The following is a 22,997-nucleotide window of genomic DNA, read 5'->3' on the forward strand; positions in this document are numbered from 1 at the left end:
GTCAAAAAAAAACAATTAAGTGTAACTAAATACTAAAAATTTGATCTAATCAACAATCAAGGGTTTTTAAGCAACTTAATAGTTACAGTATAGTCGATTTTTCGTTTTCAATATTTTTTGATCATCAAAATTACCATAAAAAACGCATATTCCTAAAGCAACTCAATAACCAAAACTCATCTAGTTTTCCGGCTTTACTTGAACAAACTGAACAAGTTGGGATGATTCGAAATATCAGTGTTGAGTGTGAAATAAGCCCTGTGGAATTGAACAACCCTCTGAAATATTTCAACAGTTCTAATGAAACTTGTGAGCATGCGATTCAAGTTGGTTTTAATTAATTATTCAGAAAAGTGAAACGTGAGGTTTATAAGTTTGTTCACACGTGAGCTATTTTTAAAATTAAAGTTCTAATAGTGCTTAAACTGGTTAACTCTAAAAATTTCATTAAATCACTTTTCCAAGCAAAAAAAAAAAGCAAGAGTTATAAAACAAAAAAGGTTTTAGTTACACAATAATAAAAAAAATATACTGTTAAGGTTTTTGACTTACCTTTGATATTCGAAAATAGAATAAATTTTAGGCAGTTTTCAAACGTTTTGATTAAATCAAAGCAAAATAAATACAGCGGAAAAATATTACAAAATAAATAAAAAAGCTTTTAGTAATAAGTTTATAAATATTATTAAAAAAAACCTTAAGTTAATGTTAGTAAAACTTGAAAAACAAAACTTGTTTTTATGTCTTTCAACAGAATTTTATGAAAGATACTTTTTCTAAACTAAAATAAAAATGTGTATAAAATACTTAGGTTCTACAACTTTTCTTTTCCCAACAAAGATTCATGGATATCTTTGTAATTGCAGAAGAAAACATTTTATACAATTAATACTTTTTAATTTGTTTAATTAGATAAACTAACTGCTATTAATTAAAATTTTAATCTGCCTTTTAACTTAAGAGTAAAAAATATTACATTTGCTTTAAATACCATACGTACCAGGGGGTCACAGAAGGTACCATAGTTAAAATGTTTTCAAACTTTAAAAAGTCATAAAACATATAGACTTATAAATATTATATGTTTTTTTATTTCTACACAGGGGTTTACTTAGAATAAGATATACAAGCTACAAACTAATTATCTGCCAACAGTTTCAATAAAACACAGTTCTTAAAAAAAAGAAAAAAACTGTTCAAGACTTTTCAACAAAACAGTAAATAATACATCCCACAGAGGTTCATGGCAGAGCACAGGTTGGTGTTCAACTCGAGTCACGTGATCCGCATCGCTGTGGCGTGGTCGCTGTTCGCGCTGTCGCTGGCGGGGAACATCGCCGTGCTCATGTCCGTCACACGATGGCGCAACAACCACGTAAAGTCGCACACTCAACACATGCTGATGAACATCGCAATGGCTAACATTTCCTTCACCTGCTTCGTAATGCCTACCGGTTGGTTTTCAATTTATTTTTTATCGCTTTCAACGTTTGATTTGTACGACACATGTGACTGACGAGTTTCGATAAGAACGAAACTCGGGTCTCAGTCTACCGAAAGCTTGTGGTTTGATGATCAAACCTCATGTTAAATTGAGTTGTCTCACGGCTCTCCTGGGTTAGGCTCTGTAGATTTTTGCAGATGTTTTCTTTGACTTTATTTGATTTATATAAATCTTTCCTTCGGCTGCATCGTAATGTCTGCTGGTTGCTTTGTTTTTTGTTTGCTTTTTATTACTTTTATTATATCTTTTATTAATCTTTCCCTCACTTGCATTTGAATGCCTTATAGTGAAATTTATCTTTCCAGATTTTATAATATTTTATTATTTATTTTTAATTCATGTAGTCTGTTTTGTAATACCTACTGATGACAGTTTTTTTTTTTATATAAATTTATTTCAAATAATAATTTTATTACCTGTTTCGTAATGCCTACATTATGAAATTTTTCATAATGAAAAAGTGTGTTGTTTAAATAAACTTTTTTAGTCTTCTAGAATAAAAATTAGACAGTATTTATTCTAAAAACAATTACTTAAACTATAAAAAAAAGTGGTTAACTATTAGTTGTTATCAAAAGCAGTTTTATTGTAAATGAAAAGTTTTGTGCTTCGTAAAAATAGCTGGTAAGTTTTTTGTGGAAAAAAGAATATTTAATGCAAATAAAATAATTTTGTTGTCTTAGTTGTTTTTAAATATTAAGCATTTAACAACACTTTCATTTAAATTTTAAGTTTATTCCAAAAAACATTTTATATAGAAACAATGTAAGAGTTAAAAAATCATTATAATTTGAAAAATTTTTGATTGTTTTTTTTCAATTCAAGTTTAAATTCGAAAGAGTATCATCCTAAAATTTTGTACGTTATACTGTTTTATTGTTTTTCAAACAAACTAATATAAAATAATAACAATACAGTTTCTGCGTATTTTGTTATACCTGGTATATTTTATGAATTTATTACTCAATTCAGCTCGACTCATTAAAAAATTCATGACAGGCGTGCCAAATGAAATTAATTTTATTGCTGTTTTAGCCTTGAAAGCTCGTCTGAATATCTTTGTTAATAGTAATATATAGAATTTAAATTAAAAAAAATTTACTCATAAACTGGAAATATCAAAGAAAAATGATTAAAAGTTTTTCAAAAGTTTACAAAGATATAAAAACCTACCAAAACACATTTTCTTCTAAAAAATCAACTTTACAATTTTTATAACTTACTTTGTACAGTAAGATTTTTAGTAATAGAAATTCGCGCTAAATAATCAAGCTTCTGTTGAATTGAACAGAATTTTTTTTGAACAAATAAAAATATATTGAAAAAAAATGTTATGAACTTGCTTAATTGATTGCATTATGAGTAGATAAAACCTCGTTTCTTTTACATATGTTTAAGCAATAAAAAGCACTGATAACTGAAAAAAAAATCACCAGTAATAAGCTTAAAAATTTAAGATAAACTTTGTGGGACAGAACTTTTTACTAGCAAGTGGAAATGCTTTCGATTATCTTTGGAGGTTTTAAGTGTTTATGTTTTGTTAAAAAGCTCGATTAAAGTTTGTTCTGCAGTTCTACACAAAACCTATTACTCAAAAACAAACTATACAATAAGTTAATTTATTTATTTATTTTAACACGATATTTTAATTACTTTTGGTCTGAACTGTATTTTATCCTCATATTATCGATTTCATAATGTTGTTTTTGTTAATGTTTTGATATTATTTACTAAGTAATGTGTTTATTTTTATTTAATGTTATTTCTTTTGCTATTTATTTATAATAATGCTATTTTAACTATATGTCAAAACGTAAATTTTCTATTTAAGTTACTTATTATGATTTTATTAACAAAGGGTTTACATATTATAAACAATTTTGAAATTACTTAACCATAATATTTCATTTAAAAATTTACAAAATTAGCAAATTTAAAAACATATGTTAATCTACCTACTTTGTAGTAAAGCGTTTCACTTTCAACTAATAACCACTTTGCTCACAGTTTCGGCCCTTAGGTAAGAATAGCTAATAAAGAAAGCAAAATAAACATTGATTATTTATTCTCTGTTTGCTTGACAATATCAAACGCGGGTTAATGCATAAATTTCGCAAATTTTCTTGAGTGAAACAACATTTGCTAGAATTCTCTTTCAGTTCAGTTAAGCTTTAAGTTAGTCTAGTTAACCTGTCATTACTTAAGCAAGCTAGCAAAATGTTGTTTTTGTAAATAGTCTGCAAAAGTGACTAAATTTCAAAGCAACGCGTTTTTACTTTTTTTTCAATAAAGATTTATTACATAGCTCATTAAATATTCACTTGTTTTTTAAAATTGAATAAGTTTTTCATGGACATTACAAATTCGTACAATTTTTTATCGACGCGCTAACTAAAGCGGAAATATCTTGTTTCGCCACGTAGAACTAACATTTATTACAAAAAAACAAGTACATATTTTATATATGAGTCATAATACGTCTAGCTATAATTTTTCCATGAAAAAGTTAGCTACTTAAAAATAACCAAAAGTTTAATAAAGCAATAGATAATAATATTTTAAAGTTTTGCTTAGGTATGATTTTTTTGAAAATAACTTGTTAAAATATGGTTCTACTTTTAAGTTGTTAAACTGTAAAAAAAACGTATTTATAAACAAAGATATCTGTAAAATTTGTTTAAATCAAGCTTTTACAACAGTCTTTTTTAAGTTAAATTTGTTTAATCACATAACTTTTAAACTTTAAATACAAAAAAAATTATCTAGCAAAGCTTTTTAGATCGTTTTTTTTATACAAAGAACAGTCTCAACTTACTAGATTTTATTGTGCTACATAAGCGCATATATAAATAACTCTCTACGCGGCAAAAATATTTAAAAAAGTCAGAAACATATAAGATACCAAAACATTTCAAACAAAAGTTGTTTTCGGTAGGTTAAAAGTACAATATCTTGAACTCAGACATTTTTTTTAGAATAATAACTTATTTCGACCTCAAGTCTGGTTCTGTACAGCCTTTACAAAAAAGTTTTCAACCAGTTGTCTTTCAAGAAATTTTGATAGTATATATTACTTTTCAGACGCAATTTGGCAAGCAACACTTCAGTGGTATGGTGGGGGCTTCTTGTGCAAGATTGTGCAAGCTTCGAAGCAATTTTCAATGTACATTTCATCGTTCATGGTCGTGGTTGGTAGTTTTTTGTATAATGTATACTTAATGTTTTGCGAGCCGTTGATAAAAAGTAACCGTTTTTCCTTGAACGTTTCATGACCTGAATAAAAAACGTTGTTAATTTTTCTAAGTTTTTGTTCAAGTCTAAACTTGCTTCAGGTTTCATTTGTTTATTAAAAATACACAATTGCAAGTTAATAAGACTTAATTACAGCAAAAAAAAATGTTATACTATCATAGAGAATTCTGGGTGTTCACTTGAAGTTTAGTAAATATTTCTAACAAAAAATCTTCAAGAGTGTCAACTAAAACTCAAAGTAACTCGAATTGGCACGCAATCAACTATTTCACCCTTTCGAAAAGCAGTACGAAAAAGCGAGCATTTGAACGATTGGCACACGACCATTTACTTTTTCGTTGCACGCAGACGATGGAGTTGGACGGAACGGTGTGTCTGGTGAGACCTGCTTCGTCGTCGCAACTGAACGGCCGCCTCCACACAATGCTGCACGTGGCTGCTCGGTGCCGCATGCTCCCTGCCCGCTGTCAGTTCGGATTGTTTTGTTGAAATTTTCGAAGTTGAATTAGTATAAAAATAGTTTTAAGCTGCCATGGTAAAATATCCAGTTGCTTTTTATCATTTTGTTATTCAAAATTTACTTTCATAGACTTATAAATAAAGTTCAGTTTTATTAAACATGTGTAAAACTTCAAATTAAATTGAATAAAATGTTCACTTTATTTTCTCACAGCTGGGTATTTTCGACTCAATAAAACATACCCCAATGCCTTGCAATTGTCCCAACTACTCGATACTCCAGTGTGTTGATTTCACTGTGTTGGACTCCTCTCAAGTGGTATGTTGCAGTGTTAATAATATTCTTAATATACCTAAAAGTTTTCATCAGTTTCTTTTTAAATAACTTATTATAAAGTTTTTGAAAGTGTTTACGCACGGGCACGATTTTTATCTGTTGTCTCTCGGTTTTACTGGAAATGTCTCTTTTTGAAAATAATTTCGAAATTGTAATAAAAATATCCCGTCTGATATTTTTATGATTTTTTATTGTAAACTTACTCTACTTTTAAAATTTTTGATTGTCTCTGTCTGTTGTAGAAAACTAAATAAAACAAAAAAAACAGCTTTTAACATTTTCAAGTACAAAGTTTTAAAAATTAACTCTATAAAAAGTTATTTTCAACTTATCACTTAAAAAACAACCAAAGTTATTTTGTCTTTTATTTTTTAAATTTAGAAAGCTTACACCTTCTACACTCTGGTAATGACGTTTTTTCTTCCAGTTCTAGTCATTCTAATTTGCTTTGTAACAGTTGCTGTTAAGATAACTTATCTGGGAAGAAAAACAAGAGGTTAGTAAAAAAGTTTTTTATATTCATATTTATATTGTTAACTTTTTTCTTATATAATATCAAAGTTGTATTTTTATAGATCAAATACTGTATTCCTTCCAGCTCTAAGTTATTATAAAAATAAATAAACAATTTCTTAAATTTTTGAAAGCTAATACTTTGTTTTATTTACGACTGCAAAAATGGTTATACTGGTTTATATTTAGTATTCGTTTAAACTTGAAACACTTTAAATCTTTAACTGTTTTCTATTATCATAATGCCTTTAAACGAAGCAATTTTGTGTTAGTAAAAAATTTTTATAAAATAAAACATATTATTTACACAAAGTAAGTTCACAATTTTTTGAAATTATAAAACTTTCATGCTATTTCATATAGACAGGTGTTAAACTACAAATACTAGTTACATTTCTAAAAGTTGCAACAATAATAACGTTAAAACTGATAATAGGGTTGTGAATATAGTTTTTTATTTATGCGAGCTTGAATTGATGAACTATCTATCATTCAGTCTAGACCAGGGGTCGGCAAACTGCGGCCCGCGGGCCATTTGCGGCCCGCGAAGGGTAAATCTGCGGCCCGCGAGCACGTTATTTTTTTGAATGGAATGCGGCCCGCGAAGGAAAATTTTGTGGCCCGCGAGTATGTAAATGTGGCCCGCTGAGCAAAAACATTTTTCAAATTAAATTTTTTCGGTAATTCGATTTAACTTGATTAGTTTAGTTTTAAGTCTCTGTATAATATTTAAAAGTGATTAGAAGAAATTACTGCTTTTGTTTAAAAATGTGAAAAAGACAGATTAGCATTCTAACAGGATGTTTTTCTTAGTTTCATAATAACTTCTTTTTTTCAACAGCAAGTAATTATCTGAAAAAAGAGTGTAAAAAGTGATTGAATTTAATAAGTTAGATATATAATACCTATTTATTAAATGAACTAAATGCAAATGTTTTCCATTTTGTACAAAAGTAATGCACAGTAATTAACTAAAGTGTCATTTCTTTATAGCTTAGATACTCTTTTTCAATATTTTTTAAACCTAAGTTTCCTTTATAGATTTTTTATTTGTAAATGTTAAATTTTAGTGTAAAAACATTTAACATAACATAGTAATAAGAAATAAAGTTTATTTGATATTTGTTTCAATACATTTAGTTTTTTTAAAGTTTTCTTTGCACTTAAAATTAATTTCTATGAACAGCAACTTAAAAAAATGCTCACATTTTAAACCACTTTTTATTTAATACTTTAGTTAGTTAAAGTTTAGTTTATGCGTAATTTTCTAACATTGTCGTTTCTACATGTAATATCTAAATTGTATACACACAATTAAAACAATATATATGACATAATTTAATATAGTTTTTGTTAGGTGTACATTTTCATTTTTCAAACATTTTTTTTTGTCAAACTTAGTTAATTTTTATGCCTTGCATATCAATACACACAATTGCTCTTTTTTGGAGCTCCCTTTTTAATATTAAGTAGATTTAGAGATGGTAAGTTTATTAAGTTTGTACATTGTTAATCAAAATAGTTCAAATTCCAGCGAATAAACAACTAAACATTGCCAACGAGCGTGAACTTGGCTTGAATGTCTTATTTTGTAATTTAATTTTTTAACCAAACTTTAAAACCAATTATAAATTTAATTATTATATAATATAGTAATATATAATTAATTAAGTTAAGTATAAATAAATAAAATAGTATATAATAAGTATATAAATAAATAAAATAAATTTAAAAAAAAAATTATATATAATTATAAACTTAAATAAAAAAATTTGAAAAAAAAAATTTTGGAGAAAAACAAGTAAAGTAAAAAATGATAAAAAACATTAAATTTTTAAAGGGGCCCCACTACAAAACTAAAACCCCAATTCCTTAAAAGTTATTGTGAAAAGCTAAACAAAAGAACGTTCTTTAGAACTAAAAAAATTTTCAAGTTAGCATTAAAGAAATTAAAAATAATTGGTATTTAAGTTTGGTTAAAAAATTAAATTACAAAAAAACCTTTCAAGCCAAGTTCACGCTCGTACATTGCCACACACTCTGACTATCACTATTTGAAGACTTTAAAACTCAGGCCGAATAATTTTTTTTTAAGTTTTTGGCTAGAATTTCTTTTTGTATAGAAAAATATCAGGAATGTTTTTGATGACTCAGGCTGGCTTTTTTGCTTGAAAGATTAGCAAATTAAACTTATGATGTGTGTTTTGCTCAATCAACAGTGTTAGTTCGAGCTATAATATATGTTAAATTTTAAGTCTTGCAGCTAATATAATTAAAAATGTTATTTATATTATTGTGTACATTTAAGTGTGAACAATCAGTGTTGCCAAAAAACTTGAATCCAGGAAAAGCTTTGAATTTGAAAATTTATGCTTAAAAATTCTTGAAAATAACTTGAATTTGAGAATTTTTGAAAAAACCTGGAATTTGAAAAATTTTTACATGTAAAGTAATTAAATTCCGATTTGACACAAAAAACTTACCAAATAAATATTTTTCAATTAGAAAATATATTAAAGTAGCTTAACAGTTTTTTTTAATATTTATATATTTGTTAAGACATTTTTTCAACTTTAATTAAACTTTATACTAAAAATAAAAGAAGGAATTGTAGTTCCAAAAACTTTGTTTTGGCGTATTGCACCTTAACTTGTAAAATTTCAGCGATTGTTGTGCTTCGCTTTGAAACTAAACCAAGAAATTCTACTAAAATGTCAAAGTTAGTAAAAACATCTCTAATAAAAATTCTCAGATGAGAAATAGTTTTTTTATCAGTGCTCTCATGTTAACAAACTGATTAAAGTCCTAATTTGTTTTTACGACTATAACCTTAATGCATTTCTAAACACGACTTCTAGTTGTCAATGAAGAAATAAACAAAAGCTTTTCATTAACGCCAACAAAAATTATTTAGAAAAGTTTTCAATTATAAACGGTATCTCATATTAAGTAATAAATTTTTCTACTTTATAACTTGCCTTGACAATTTTTTCTGGTCGTTCTGTAGTTACTGAAGATTATTATGTGCTTTGTTGGAGAATTGACTTAGGTGATTTATTTTTTTATCGTATCTCGCAATAACTCCTAACTAACGTTTTTTTTATTCTTGTAGCTTGTCTTATATTTTACAATTACTACTTTTAATTGCAATATTCTTATTTCAGATAAAGAATTGCTAAAATGCTTAATAAAAAACAAGTCTTTCTACTTCGCTAATGACTCAATAGACTTTTATACTTTTGTTAAATTCGTTTAAGAATTTTAATTGTCCATTCCAGCTGACTTATATTTTTTTGTCATGTAATTTATTTACTCTTAATAACCTTCGTTATTTCTTTATGTTGTGAACTTTATTTTAACTGGGTTGCTACACAAACAGGCTATTTTAAAAGCTTAAAAACTCAGGTGTGTGTGAAACTTTTATTTCAAACACTTTTAAGAAATCTTTCAATTTTAAGATTAGTTTTTATGACTGTAGTTTTAGTTTGCTAATTGTAATTTTTTCTTGTTTTCTTACATTTTGTTAACTTTTTGATAATGATGATATTTTAACTAGATATTTAAGCTTGATTAACAACTATTTATTAGCTTTTTCAACTTTTAATAAACTTAGGCTGGTTTAATACAACTCAGACATTTTTTTTTAAGTGGCAACCATGTAAAATACTATTTACTAATAAGATATTTTATTAAAATTTTCGAGAATAAATTGTGTTAAAGAATTTGTTTTAGCTTTCTGGAATACAAATAGGTATTAATTTTATTAAGTTAACTAATTAATAAGTTTTCTAATGACTGTAAATTACTTAACACGCAAAAACCTTTTTTTGAAGTAAATATTCTTAGAAATATGAAAAAAGGGTTGATAATATAACATATGTAAAAAGTAACCCATAAATTGTCTTTCAAGTTAGGTTTTTATAGAGAGTTAGGTTGTAAGTAAAATTACAAAAGTATTAAGTTTAACTTATTAAGTGGTTATGAAAGTAGATAGTTTATAAACACTTAAGTATATTATTCAATGTAAATTCTATCCAATAAATATTAATTTAAATAGGCATTCTATGTATAGCTAAAAGTCATTTGAATAATAAGGTGAATAAAAGTAAAACCTTTCTTTAGTGTGACTAAAACTAAAACAAAAATATTATTCAAATGTCACTAAAACTGCGGCCCGCGAAGACTTTGGAAACTTGAAATTTGGCCCGCGACCACCAACTGCCTGCCGACCCCTGTATTAAAGTGAGCGCGATGAAAAATCGCAAACCAGTTAGTACTTCAAAATCAGCACACTGATACAAATTGGAGAAAAATTAACGCCTTCATAAACTCAAGCTATTGTCTGCAGATGTGTAGCAGCCTGGCTTAGTGCGTTAGCGCGATGGGCTGTCACTCCGGTGTCGATAAGGTGGCGGGTTCGAATCCCGTGAGTGCCGTGTTGCCTGGAGCGTAGTAGCCTGAAGCGAGTGCAGTGCGTATGGCATGAAGCAGTAGGTGCAGTTTAACTTTTTGTTACTTTCGAAGAGCATTTATGTGTCGTTTCAACGCAGTAATCTACTTACTGACAAAGAAATTTGTACTATCTGACAATAAACACAGACGCTGGGACCCAATACCTCGCGACGCCGTCATTTTTGTACAAAAAAGTTTTGTTTGTTTTGTAGTAAAAACAAATCACAAAATTAAAAATTTAGTTACAAATCATCCTGCGTTTATGTGAAGAAAAACTAGCTCAGAGTTTATTTTTTAATTATAATGATTCTTTTTTTCTACTATATGCGTAGAGTTGGATAGGTAAGAAACGGTTATTGGTTATCTACCACAATAAGTTTTACTAATTATCAACTTTGTGTTCATATTATTAGTTACGATTTGTTTATTTTTTTGTTTTTACATTTGATTTTTTCTATTTTATAAACTAATTGTTTGAAAATTAATTAACTTGTTATCCTCAAAAATTTTATTTTTAGTTCTTTTATTAAACATTTTGCTTGGGTATTATGAAGTTTATGTAGCTGCATATACTAAAATTTATGGTATATGTACAAACTTTTTATACACATAGCAAAAAACTTTATGTCACACGTTACCGGATTTTAAATTTTATTGACGTTTTTAGTTACAATTAATATACACACTACCACTTTAAAATGAAAACATTTCTAACCTTTTGATTACAATACTCAATAATACGGTCGTCTGCATAATGTTCGGTTAATTTAGTTTCAAGCAATACTTTGTAAAACGTGAATTCTTGCAACGAGCTGAATGTAGCTCACATCAGGATGTTATATTCGAGTTGCTTTGCGCGCTTGTTGTTATGATATTAAGTTAGGAAGGTAAATGAGTATCTAGGAAATGCGCAAGTGAAAACTTTGGCCTTCAAGACTTTGTTTTCTGTCTCAACAAAAGTCATAAGTCGTAAACAAAAACAAATTTGAAAATAGTTAGTGGTTAATTTTTTTTTTTTGAGTTGTTATAGTTTTGAAGTTGAAAACAATACATTTTTGAATACTTTGAATGACTCTCTAATCTAATTGAATATATAAGCGTTGGTTTTTTAACAAATTTGTTAAATATATTTTATTGTTAATCTTTTTTAAATAAATTATTGCAGAATGTGGAAGCTATATTTTAAAAAGGCCAGTTATTCTAATATTAATTTTTTATTTTTAATTGCATGTTAGTTAAACTTATTACTGAAACTTATGTTAAATTATAAAAAAACGGTACATATATATATAATACAAAACAAACACTTTTTTTACATATGTGTTAAACATGAATAATGCAAAAATGTATAGACAGTGTTTCTTATTAATTGTATGTTTCTCTACTTTGTTTATAAAGTATCAAGCATTTTTAAACAAATAAACAAAACAACATATTATATATATATATATATATATATATATACATATTATCAAGTTAAATAACTTAATTCTATATATATATATATATATATATATATTAAAGGTTTTATACAAAGTTCTGATCGATAGTGCTTGACAAATCAAATTGGAGCTTAATATTTATTTATTTAATTATATAAAAACTATAATTCATACAGCTGTTTCACACATTGAAATGTAAAATTTCATGTGATCTTCAGTGAGTTGTAGTTTATTATAACAGTGAACAGAAATTTCGATTTTAGAATTTTATATAGTAATTATGACGTAGTAATGGTACAGTTTATTGTACGATTAGTTGAATTTGAAATACGCTGTAAATACTATTCTATGCTTTTTAGGAAAGTTTAAAAAGATTATTTTGTAAAAATGTTTTAAGCTATTAGAAAAATTTTTTAAGCTGTTGGGAAAATGTTATAAAATGCTATAAAATACTCGTGTTTGCCGCTTCGATTTTATTTTGTTTTAATATTTAGTTGGTTTTAATTTTGTTAAAAAAGTATTTTCGATAATGGATGCATATGTTTTGTCTTTCGCTTTTCTTGTTTAGTGTTACGTTCTTATCTGATTTTTCGATTTCTATTTTTTCTAAGTTACAAAGTTTGCAGCCGAATTTAGTATTGAATTTTAATTTTGTCCTGTTTAATATTTCCCATTTAATTTTGTAGTCTGTATTGTTATCTTTTAAGTTCCATATGTAATTCGCTAGTTCTGTTGTGTGTCTTTTGTTAATATTGTTGAATGATGATTTGTGGTTTCTGTATCTTTGTTTAAAGGTATTTCCTGTCGACCCTATATACTGCTTTGTTGTTTTATTTGATGTTACTGTTGCTTTATAAATTATATTTGACATTATATTTTATATATATATATATATATTTATTTATTTATTTAATTATATAAAAACTATAATTCAAACAGCTGTTTCACACATTGAAATGTAAAATTTCATGTGATCTTCAGTGAGTTGTAGTTTATTATAATAGTGAACAGAAATTTCGATTTTAGAATTTTTTATAGTAATTATGACGTAGTAATGGTACAGTTTATTGTACGATTAGTTGAATTTGAAATACGCTGTAAATGTTAATTATATTAAAATATATATATATATAGAATTAAGTTATTTAACTTGATAAATTAAATCTTTCACACTGAGCCCACCTTATTTTTTAACTTTCATTTGTGTTTTGTTTTGTGCTTTATTTTAAACTTGTTTTGAAGCTGATGAGTGCATAGGCACGAAACTCGAGTCCTTTGAGTTTTACATCTTGAAATAAACTTTTATATATATATGTATTTTTAATATAAAAAAAGCAACTAATATTCGTATAGTTTACTAAAGTTTCAACGTTTTACAGTTTTACAACGTTTCATCAGAACAACAAGTATATATAAATAGTTTGTTTAACTTAAAAGATTAAAATTTTAACACTGAGCCCACCTTAAGGGCTTTTCTATAAAAAAGTTTATTAAAGACTTAAAAACTTGCAGAACTCTAGTTTCATACCTACACACTCCTCAACTGCAACATAATGGTCTTCAGTTATTAGATTCGAAATTAGTATACTTATCGCACAAAAAAGAACAAAAACCATTATGACGTAATTATGATTATGTATGTATTTTTGAAATAATTACGTCATAACATTTTTTTGATAACTTGTATACTAATATTTTACATTTCGAATCTAAACAGCAGAAGATTATATCAATAATCTATATGAAACGGCTGTACTGTTTATCTTGAGCGTTAAATGTTGTGATATTTAAAGTGATAATTGACTTAGTTAATTTAATTCTATCTTATATAAATAAACATATATATGTATATATATATCTTGTTTAAACAAAATAAATGCATTTGAAAATAGATTATAATTTATCACAGTGTATACAGATGCTTAAAACAGTTAATTACTATTAAACTACGGTCCTGGACAAGACGTTAAAAGGTATCCGTGGTGTACGACTTGTAACTGAAAGGTTTGTTCGTGCACTAATTCAAGAGACCAAATATTTTAAGCTTTTTTTTTTTGTCTTTTAATAAACCGAAACAGTTGTATTTATTTAAATAAGCACCATTAACAAGCGAGAGTCAGTTCATATGAGTTGCTGAAAACAATTGCACTTTATATTCTCATTTTTTTCTAAACCTGTGACAAGGTGGTGCTGTGGTCTAGTGCTGGTGTCAATGGCGGTCGTATCTCTAAATTTGTGGTTAACCATAAGTACCGTTGGAACCTTGGGGTAAAGATCCGGTATGAACTATGACGCCGTAATTTTTTTTTTGATAATATCGTTTTTCCCGTTTGAAAAAAGTTGATAAACAAAATTGTAAAACAGCTTTAGGTATTATAATTTTAAACGGCAGCAATTGTTCGAAAAAACTTTTATCTTTTCACTTGAACTTGTTTTTTCTGTACCAGGGTTATAAAACAGTTCTTTTTGTTTGTTATTAATGATGTCTATTAACTGATACTATTAGTGTCATTTCAACTAATGTCCTATTGACTTTTATGGTAAAGAAGAAAATTAGTATAATACCAAAAACTTTCTGTTGAAAGTTCAAAGTTTTGTTCAACGACTGCTGCCGCTTAAAATTACAGTAAATATTGCTTTATATATTAAATTATACATAATGTTACAAGTAAAAATGTTTAATAAGTTGCCATAAAATGTTATACTTTAGTAATATTTTTAACTTTAAATAACTTGGATAAAATAATACTTTTAAGTTTAAATTTTAAAGTTTTTTTACACTTTCAAAAACTAAACTTGCTAAAAATGAGGTCGAATCTTAACCTTTTTTTTTACTTAATTAGAAAACTTAATTTTGTTAAATTAAAAAATAAATATTTTTTCAATTTATATAGATTTAAAATAGATAAATTACAACAACTTTACTTAACTTAAATTTTTAATGTTTTTTCGAAGAAAAAAATAACTAAAAATTTTAAAGACAGTGTTTTACAACAAATGTTTGTTAAACTGATTAAACTTAAATTAAAAAATATAAATTTTAGGCATGTTTGCACTACAAGAAACCAAAAATTTTAGCCAATAAAAACAAGGAATAGTTACCTGATTTAAGACCAACTTTCGAAAAAGGAAGTATAACAAGTTGTAAAACTAAAAAAATAAGCATCGCAGTATAAGAAACCCTTTTTTTCGGTTCTGTGAAACAAATAAGTATGGAATAGAAAAGACAAGCACATTAAAATTAATACTTTCAACTTAGTTTTTGAGTAAGGTAAATAAATTTAATTTAGATATCAAAAAAAGTACACAATTAATGTGTAAGTTTTACGCATATGACATTAAGTTGAAAATGATAAAATTAGAAATATGATGTGCTGTTTAAGAAAGTATAAATCTAATAATTAAAATTGACAAAAAAGGTTCATTAGGACTATAGTATCTTTCTACAATATAAAATCTTTCTTATTAATGTAAATTTAATAAATTATTCAATTAGTTATTTTATTTTATATTTAGCAATTGTGAATGCATTTGTTTTTACAACTAAATCATAATCTATTTCTACTTGCCGAAGTGTAGTCAACAAAAGTTTGAGTTCCATTCCAGATATCGTAAATATATTTTTATAGCGACTTGAATTATGTTGGCAACGAAATTGATGCAGATTTAGATATATTTTGCCAGTCTACGACTATAAAGATTTAAAAGCATATCTAAAATTCTATAAATATCAAATAGTATTATGATATTTTACAGTACTTTATCTTCTAAAGTTATCTTAGCTTAGGTTAAACTTAGGCTGTTTTTTTTTATGTTTGAGCCGTTCGAAGTGAGGTTATAATACATTTAAATGTTCAAAAAATTTTAATATTTAAATTTAAATTTCCGTAATAATGGTTTTTGACGATATAAAACAAAGAAACTATGACATAAAGAACAGCTTTATTTATGACATGCTTTAATTCTGGCATCTGTGAATATCTTCACTTAATTGTTCGATAATTAGGGGATTTTCTAAGCTAAACTAATTCATGATGCAGGTCAGCATACAGTTCACTTTGCTAGTAGCTTTAATTTCTGTTATTAACTTTTTCTGGTCTATCTGAATTCAGGTTTCTGGTTCCATTAGAGCATATTTTTTTCTGTGATGAAAAAGATAAGAACAAATAAAAAAAAGTAAGTGTTAACTTTTTTAGTTTTATGTTTAATACTTATGTAGTAGTTTGAGTTTTAAAGATTTAAAAACTAGTTGTAGTCTTAAAAAAAGCAATACATAACTGAGTATATAGTAGTATTATCAAAATTTATTGTTTCCAACAGAAGAACTACAATAGAAGATTTTTAATTAGTAGCAATTCTTAAAAATCCTTAGTAAATTTTAATATATAAGTATTGTTATTAATTTTTTATTAAAATTTAACAATTTGTTTCTTGTTTTAAAAGTTTGTATTTATCTTTATTTGCTTTAATAGCATTATTATTAAAGTACTCTTTAAAAAATATAAATAATTAAAAATATTCATTCAGTTTTCAGGGTTGCCACACACTCAAGGAATTCAGGGAATTTTATAGTTATAGAAAGTTATAGAAAATCTCAGGGAAACTCAGGAGACTCATGGAAATTCAGGGAATTTTGATCCTTTTTTTTAACTCAGGTAGTATTGGTTTTTTCTAAAAACTTTAGGGAAATTTTAAGATAAAAAAAAATCTTAGGGAAAAGTTTTTCTAGATATACAGGGTTGCCACTTTACCTGGAAAAAACTGAAATTTGACAATTTAGGCTAAAATAACCTGGAAAAACCTGGAATTTTGATCAAAAAACATGGAAAAACCTGGAATTTTTAATAATTTTAACATTTTCAGTTGTGAAATTTTGATTTTACACAAAAATCTCTCATTTAATTAAAATTTTTTGTCATCATCAAAATATTTTTTTTTAAAAACTCATTTAAAGTAACTTTACAGTATCTTTTCAATATTTTTATACTATTAAACACAGTTTGTTCAATAGAAATAAACTTAAAACTAAAAGTAGACCCAAAAATGTTTACTTTCAAAAACCTGGAAGAAATTTGGAAAACCTGGAAAAAAAATTGAAAAAATGAGTGGCAACCCTGATATTAATATTTTTCTGCCTTGTTAAAATGTTGAAGTTTATTTTGACTTAAACTTCCTCTGCTTCTTAAATATACAAACAAGAATTCTTTTTTAACTTACAGACCATTGTGAGTGGAAGCATTACAAGCCAGTAACTTCATCAAGAGTCTACATTTTGAAGTTCAAGTCTTCATCAAGGAGGATGTTCTTCTGGATGCAGGTACAATTTTTGTTAAAATAATACTATTCACAGGTAAATTTTTTTAAAGATTATGATGGAAATAGGTATGTTTGTTGTTTAAATAAGTTTTTAGAGTATTTACACATTTTTTATAAAATATTAATTCTAAAAGCAGGTTCATTTCCTATCAAAATTTTTCGAGTGCAAGTAAATTTGTTAATGTGTAAAGTTTTAAGTTCAGTGTATCTAAACAATCAATGAAGTTCTTGAACTGTTTTATTGTTTTATTACACAGTCTATCTTATAATTAATGTGCAATGAAAACATTGTTTAAAAAATAATGACGGATTACTAATAATGATAAATACACAGGAGCCCAACGCATCAAAGGACAAGGACCTGGCGAGGAAGGTGAATAATTTGATGAACAAAACCTGGTTCAAGTGGTAGCAACAGGGGTGGAGGTGCCACTGATCTGTCAGAACTGCTCGGTGGTAACGGCAATTTGCAGGTAATTGTTTAGTTATTACACAAGTGTATTTTTAATTTGAAAAATTATAATTTTTTTTATTCTGTGTATTGAATTTTTGTAAATTGTTCATGTATGTAAGTTTATTAGTTACATATTTATTCCTTGGAATAGTATTAGAGGCTTTCAGATTTGGTGGAATAGTTGCAGGTTTAATGTACTTTTGTAAACTTTTAAGTATACTATAATTTGATGATTTTGTGGTGTCTGTGATGAAAACTTATTGAACAACTGACTAAATGTGACCTTAAATAACCAGTTGGCTTGTACATGTATTTACTGCAAATTCAGTTGTAAATTTTATAAACCGAATTACTAACAGTTTAAAAATATTTGTAAACAACCAAACATTATTGTATGAAATTTTTTGAACTTAAATTGTTGAACCAAAAATAAAATAACTAATCAAATACTTATATCTAACCAAACAATTTTGTACAATCTGAAGTCTTCTGAGCAGGATCTGTCAAACAACGTTGATCTGAGCCTACTTCTCCAGTTGATGGAAGGAGGACATGTTAATAATTGAATTTTTGAAATGTTTATAGGGTTGCCAAAAATCATGGTAAAACCTGAATTTGAGAAATTTTGAAAAACCTGGAACTACCTCGAATTTTTAACAAAAATCACTAATTAAACCTGGAAAAAACTGGAATTTTTAACAATTTTTACATGTTAAGTAGTTAAACTTCGATTTGACTCAAAATATCTATCAAATAGATGAAAAAAAAATTGTCATCATCAAATTTTTTCATCAAGATCACATTTGAAGTAGCTTTACAGTATCTTTTCAATGTTTTTATACTACTTAACACAGTTTCTTACCTTAAACTTAACTTTAAACTGAAAATAGACCTAAAATGTTTACTTTTAAAAACCTTGAAGAAATTTAGAAAACCTAGAGAAAATTAGCCAAAAACATTTGGCAACCCTGGATATAGAATGAGATTTAGTTATCCACATTCAATATTTTTTCAAAAAGTTAATTTTATTTATTTTTAAGTGCTTATTTAGAAATTTTTTAGCCTTGTGGCTAGTTATTCAATATTCTTAGTATTGTAATTTTTAATTCATTGTAATTTTTTGACAAATAATGAAAATTTTAAGGACTTGAAAAAACTCAGGGAAACTCAGGGAAGTTTAAGTTTACTCAGGGAAGATTTTTTGACTCAAAGAGTGGCAGCCCTGAGTTTCTTATTATAAAAAGCATCTATTAAGCCCTCAGATAATCTAAAAGTAAACAAAAACTCTAAAATTAAATTGAAACTAGATAGTAAGACTACTTAGGTTTTATTGGTCCTATGGCTTTAAAACATTCTTTTGAAAACAACTAACCTGAATTTTAAAAATAGTTTATGTTGCAATGGAATAAAATATACTTAAGGTAACAGTACTGTATTTTTTTTAATATTTCCCATTTTAAAAACAACTTTTTATCTTGACTTTAATTTCTACTAAAAAGGGACATAAAATTTGTCTAAAGAAACCTAAAATAATCAGAAATCCTAGAAGAATTCAAAAAGTCTGGATAAAAATTAGATAACCTGTAAGAAATTAAAAAAATCCAGTGGTAACTTTGACTAACAATATACAGGATGGTCATTTAATTTGGAATAACATGTAATTATAACAGTTGGCAATTGGTAATTTAGAACTTGATACTTATTGAAATAGAAAATTAAAAAAACTTTTAACTTTGAATTAAAATGATTAAAAAAAGATTCAAAAAACTAGAATTTTAAACAGACAATATTACATGTAAATTTATGAACTTTAGATTGGACAAATTATATACAGAAAATTTTATTTTAGATTATATCTATTATAAAACGCTTTTAATGTTGCATTGCAGTATCTTATCTGTAATATAAAAACATTTTTAAACTTAAATTTAATTTTATATTAAAAAGAAATAATTATACTCAGTTTGAAAAACCTGTAAGAAAATCATAAAACCTGGAAGGTGTTTCTAAACAATTATTATTGACCCGGTAAAAAAAAAAATACACATAACTAACTAAAAATTATTAAATAGTATGTGACATTAGAGTTACTTAATCTTAAATAGATAAAAAATAATTTAAATATGACTGTATTAATTATATATTGCTTTAGAAATTCAACAAGTAGTTGTTTCTTGTTTGACTTACATTGTGTAATGATAAGATTATTTTTACACTTAAAATTACCTTTGTCATAAGTTAATTTGTTTTAACTAGATTAAATACTTTGTTACAAACCATTACATAAAAGAAAAAAATCAAAATTCTGTTATACAAAACAAATTTCGTGCAACCTTAATTTTTGCATACTTAGCAATAAAAGATAATATTTTTTTAAACTTAAAAAATATGAAGTAGTTAATGGAAGTTACATAAATCTGGTAATAATAATGTAGTCAATGATCGAAATGGTATGATTAAACCTTAATGTTAATGTGAGTTTGTCTTATGTCATACAAAGTCTAGGCTTAGGCTCTATAGACTTTCATTTTTATTTTTATATTTTTGAAAGTTTAGTAGATACAAAACTATTTAGCATTAAGTAATTAAAACATAAAAAAAACAATTAACCTACAAATACCAAAATTAAATTTAAACTTAATAATATTGCAAGTTTATTGTCTATATGAAGGACCTAGTCATTAAAACCTAGGCCACTTAAATAAAAAGACACATAATGAAAAAGTCTAAAATTAAAATAACATAAAAAGTACATTTTCTTCAAAACAAAGATAAAAACATATTTTGATATAAAAATTATAGATTAACATAAAAAGCAAATTTTTAATCACAAACTTATACTTATTTACACTTTGATGTAGAACGATCAACATTAATTATTTAAATTGATTGACAAACAACAAATATAAAAGTATATTAAAAAAAATAAATATTATGAAGTCAAAACTGCACACAGTTATAAACAAAACTAAAATTCATTAAAGTGAATACTTTAACTTTATTGAGAAACAGTTTATTATTATTTTTTGTTTTTACAAATATTTAAGTCAGGGTTTATTAAACTTTTGTTCAAAAAACCCCCTTTAAGAAATTAAAAAAAATATGGCCCCCTTAAACCCAGAATATCTAGTGTTAGTTTCAAAACTACCATTAAAAGCACCTTAGACCTTTTTTGCTCTTCATCATCAACTCCATAGTATCTAGTGTAAGTTTCATGTTATGACCTCTGTGGTCCCTTTACAGCTCATGGCCCCTAATTTTCTGTCATGGCCCACTTTTCGAAACCCTGGTTTAAGTTTTCTTAATAAAATACAAGTGTTTTACTCACAGTTTGTTTTAATCAAAACTGTTGTTGTAATTTTTAGTTTTTGAAATCTATTTCATTTAATTATTTGCACAAGCTTATTAATTTACTAGTTGTCCAAAAATACATGATTGTTTTAAGCGTTCAAGACTTGAATAGATTTGTTTTGTTTTCATTTAATTAAAAATAGTTTTCTATACTTTTTGAAATATGTTCCTTCATCCACTAGGCAACTTAAACAGATAATTAAGAAACATATAACAAAAAGTACAGAATGTTATTAGAACTTATATTGAAATAAATATGTTTTGTTTAGAATTTAAAGTAGGTTTTTCTTTCTTATTTTTAATTAGTTAAATGTAATTTTAGTAAATGTAAACAAACAGGGCTCCCACAAAACCTGGAATCCTTAAAAAACTTCGAATTTGACAGTTTACGTTAAAAACCTGGAATTTGAGAAATTTTGAATTAAAAACATGGATAAACCTAGAATTTTGAACAAAATCTTTAGAAAACCTGGAATTTTAAACAATATTTTAGTAAATATAAAAAAATAGTATAATTTTGATTTGACACAAAAATTGCCATCATCTAAATTTTTTTATCAAAAAACAAAAATAAATTAGCTTTACAGTCGCAATGTTGTCAATGTTATTAAAATATTCAAAACGATTTTTTTACCTTAAACTTTATTTTAAACTAAAAATAGACCCAAAAGCGCGACTTATAAAAACCTGGAGAAAATTTGCAAAATACCAGTGAGACTTGGAAAAAATAATTTCTTTGATTTATAATTAATAATTGTTAATAAGTTTTGTCTTTAGTTAACTTTCATTGACATATTTTAATTAAAAACAAGTTTATTTTCTAATATTTTGCAATTCACAAAAAAAATTTTTGAAACATATTTGTCCTCCTTTTACAAAGGTTTATAGGCATCAAATTCCAGTTATTGTTAGTTTAAATCAGCGTTTCCCAAACTTTTTTCAAATAGCCCTCTTTTAAGAAATTAAAAAAACTGTGGCCCCTTCAAGAAATTTATTAAAAAAACTACCATTAAAAGCACCTAAGACTTTTTTTTCTGTTCATCAACAACTCCAAAATTTCAGTGTAAGTTTCAAAACTACCATTAAAAACACCTAGGACCTTTTATTTTTACTCATCATCAACAACTCCACAATAGAATATCTAGTTAAAGTTTCAAACTATGACCTCATGGCCCACTTTGGCCCCTTTGCTGCTCATGGCACTATTTGGGAAACCGTGGTTTAAATGCTGAAAAATTTCTGAACTTTAAAACAAATTTGAGAATTTGTTTATTTTTGAGTAAATCATTAAATTGTGAATTTCTTTCTTGTAACCATTTAGTTTACGTGGCAATGTGTCAAGTTTATGGATATATAATGTTTGAAATAAGCTTTTGTATTAGAAATTCTCTTAAACAGCTCTTTTGTAAGGTGGCAACAATAGACTAATAAATTGGTTTGAAATAGAATTGAAATAATAAACATATTGAAATATTTTTCATGGTGTAAAGTAATGTAAAGTTAATTATTAATCATTTGTAACACTTGTATTTGTGTATTTGAATTTTATACAATACACATTGCTTTATGATATAATATATTAATACATGTATAACACTATGTAAGCGTTGAGTTTTCGAAGAAGGAAATAAAATAAGAATGATTATATTTTGTATCTTAAATGTTATCAAGTCAGTAAACTAATAAAATTATAAAATAAACTGAAAGTTTTGTGATTAGTGTTCTTATTTTTTGTGTTGAATTTTTATGCTGATATTATGAACTTTTTGCTGTACAAAGAATATTTAAAAGTATCAGTGCCAAAATATAAGTTAATGTAACAAATAATTATTTAATTTTAGTGAATTTTAATGTTTATTGCTTGTAAAATGTTATGAAAAATTTAAAATCAGTACTGACTAATTTTTTTTTTAGTAT

At 26.0% G+C, this 22,997-nt stretch overlaps 1 protein-coding gene across 1 annotated transcript; it reads left to right on the top strand.

Moving 5' to 3' along the window:
- Window positions 1-184: 184 nt before the first annotated feature.
- On the top strand, window positions 185-17,687 carry LOC145847372 (gonadotropin-releasing hormone II receptor-like; the record flags this gene model as incomplete). Its single annotated transcript, XM_082953583.1, has 8 exons — window positions 185-326; window positions 1,238-1,454; window positions 4,586-4,692; window positions 5,105-5,188; window positions 5,430-5,534; window positions 5,934-6,048; window positions 17,179-17,276; window positions 17,610-17,687. Coding segments are annotated over 8 exons (946 nt in total), but the record flags the coding sequence as incomplete, so codon positions are not given.
- Between the last annotated feature and the right edge of the window lie 5,310 nt (window positions 17,688-22,997).

The sequence above is a fragment of the Thalia democratica genome, unplaced genomic scaffold (genome assembly GCF_965202585.1).
Source record: "Thalia democratica unplaced genomic scaffold, ktThaDemo2.hap1.1 HAP1_SCAFFOLD_898, whole genome shotgun sequence".
Classification (NCBI taxonomy): Eukaryota; Metazoa; Chordata; class Thaliacea; order Salpida; family Salpidae; genus Thalia; species Thalia democratica.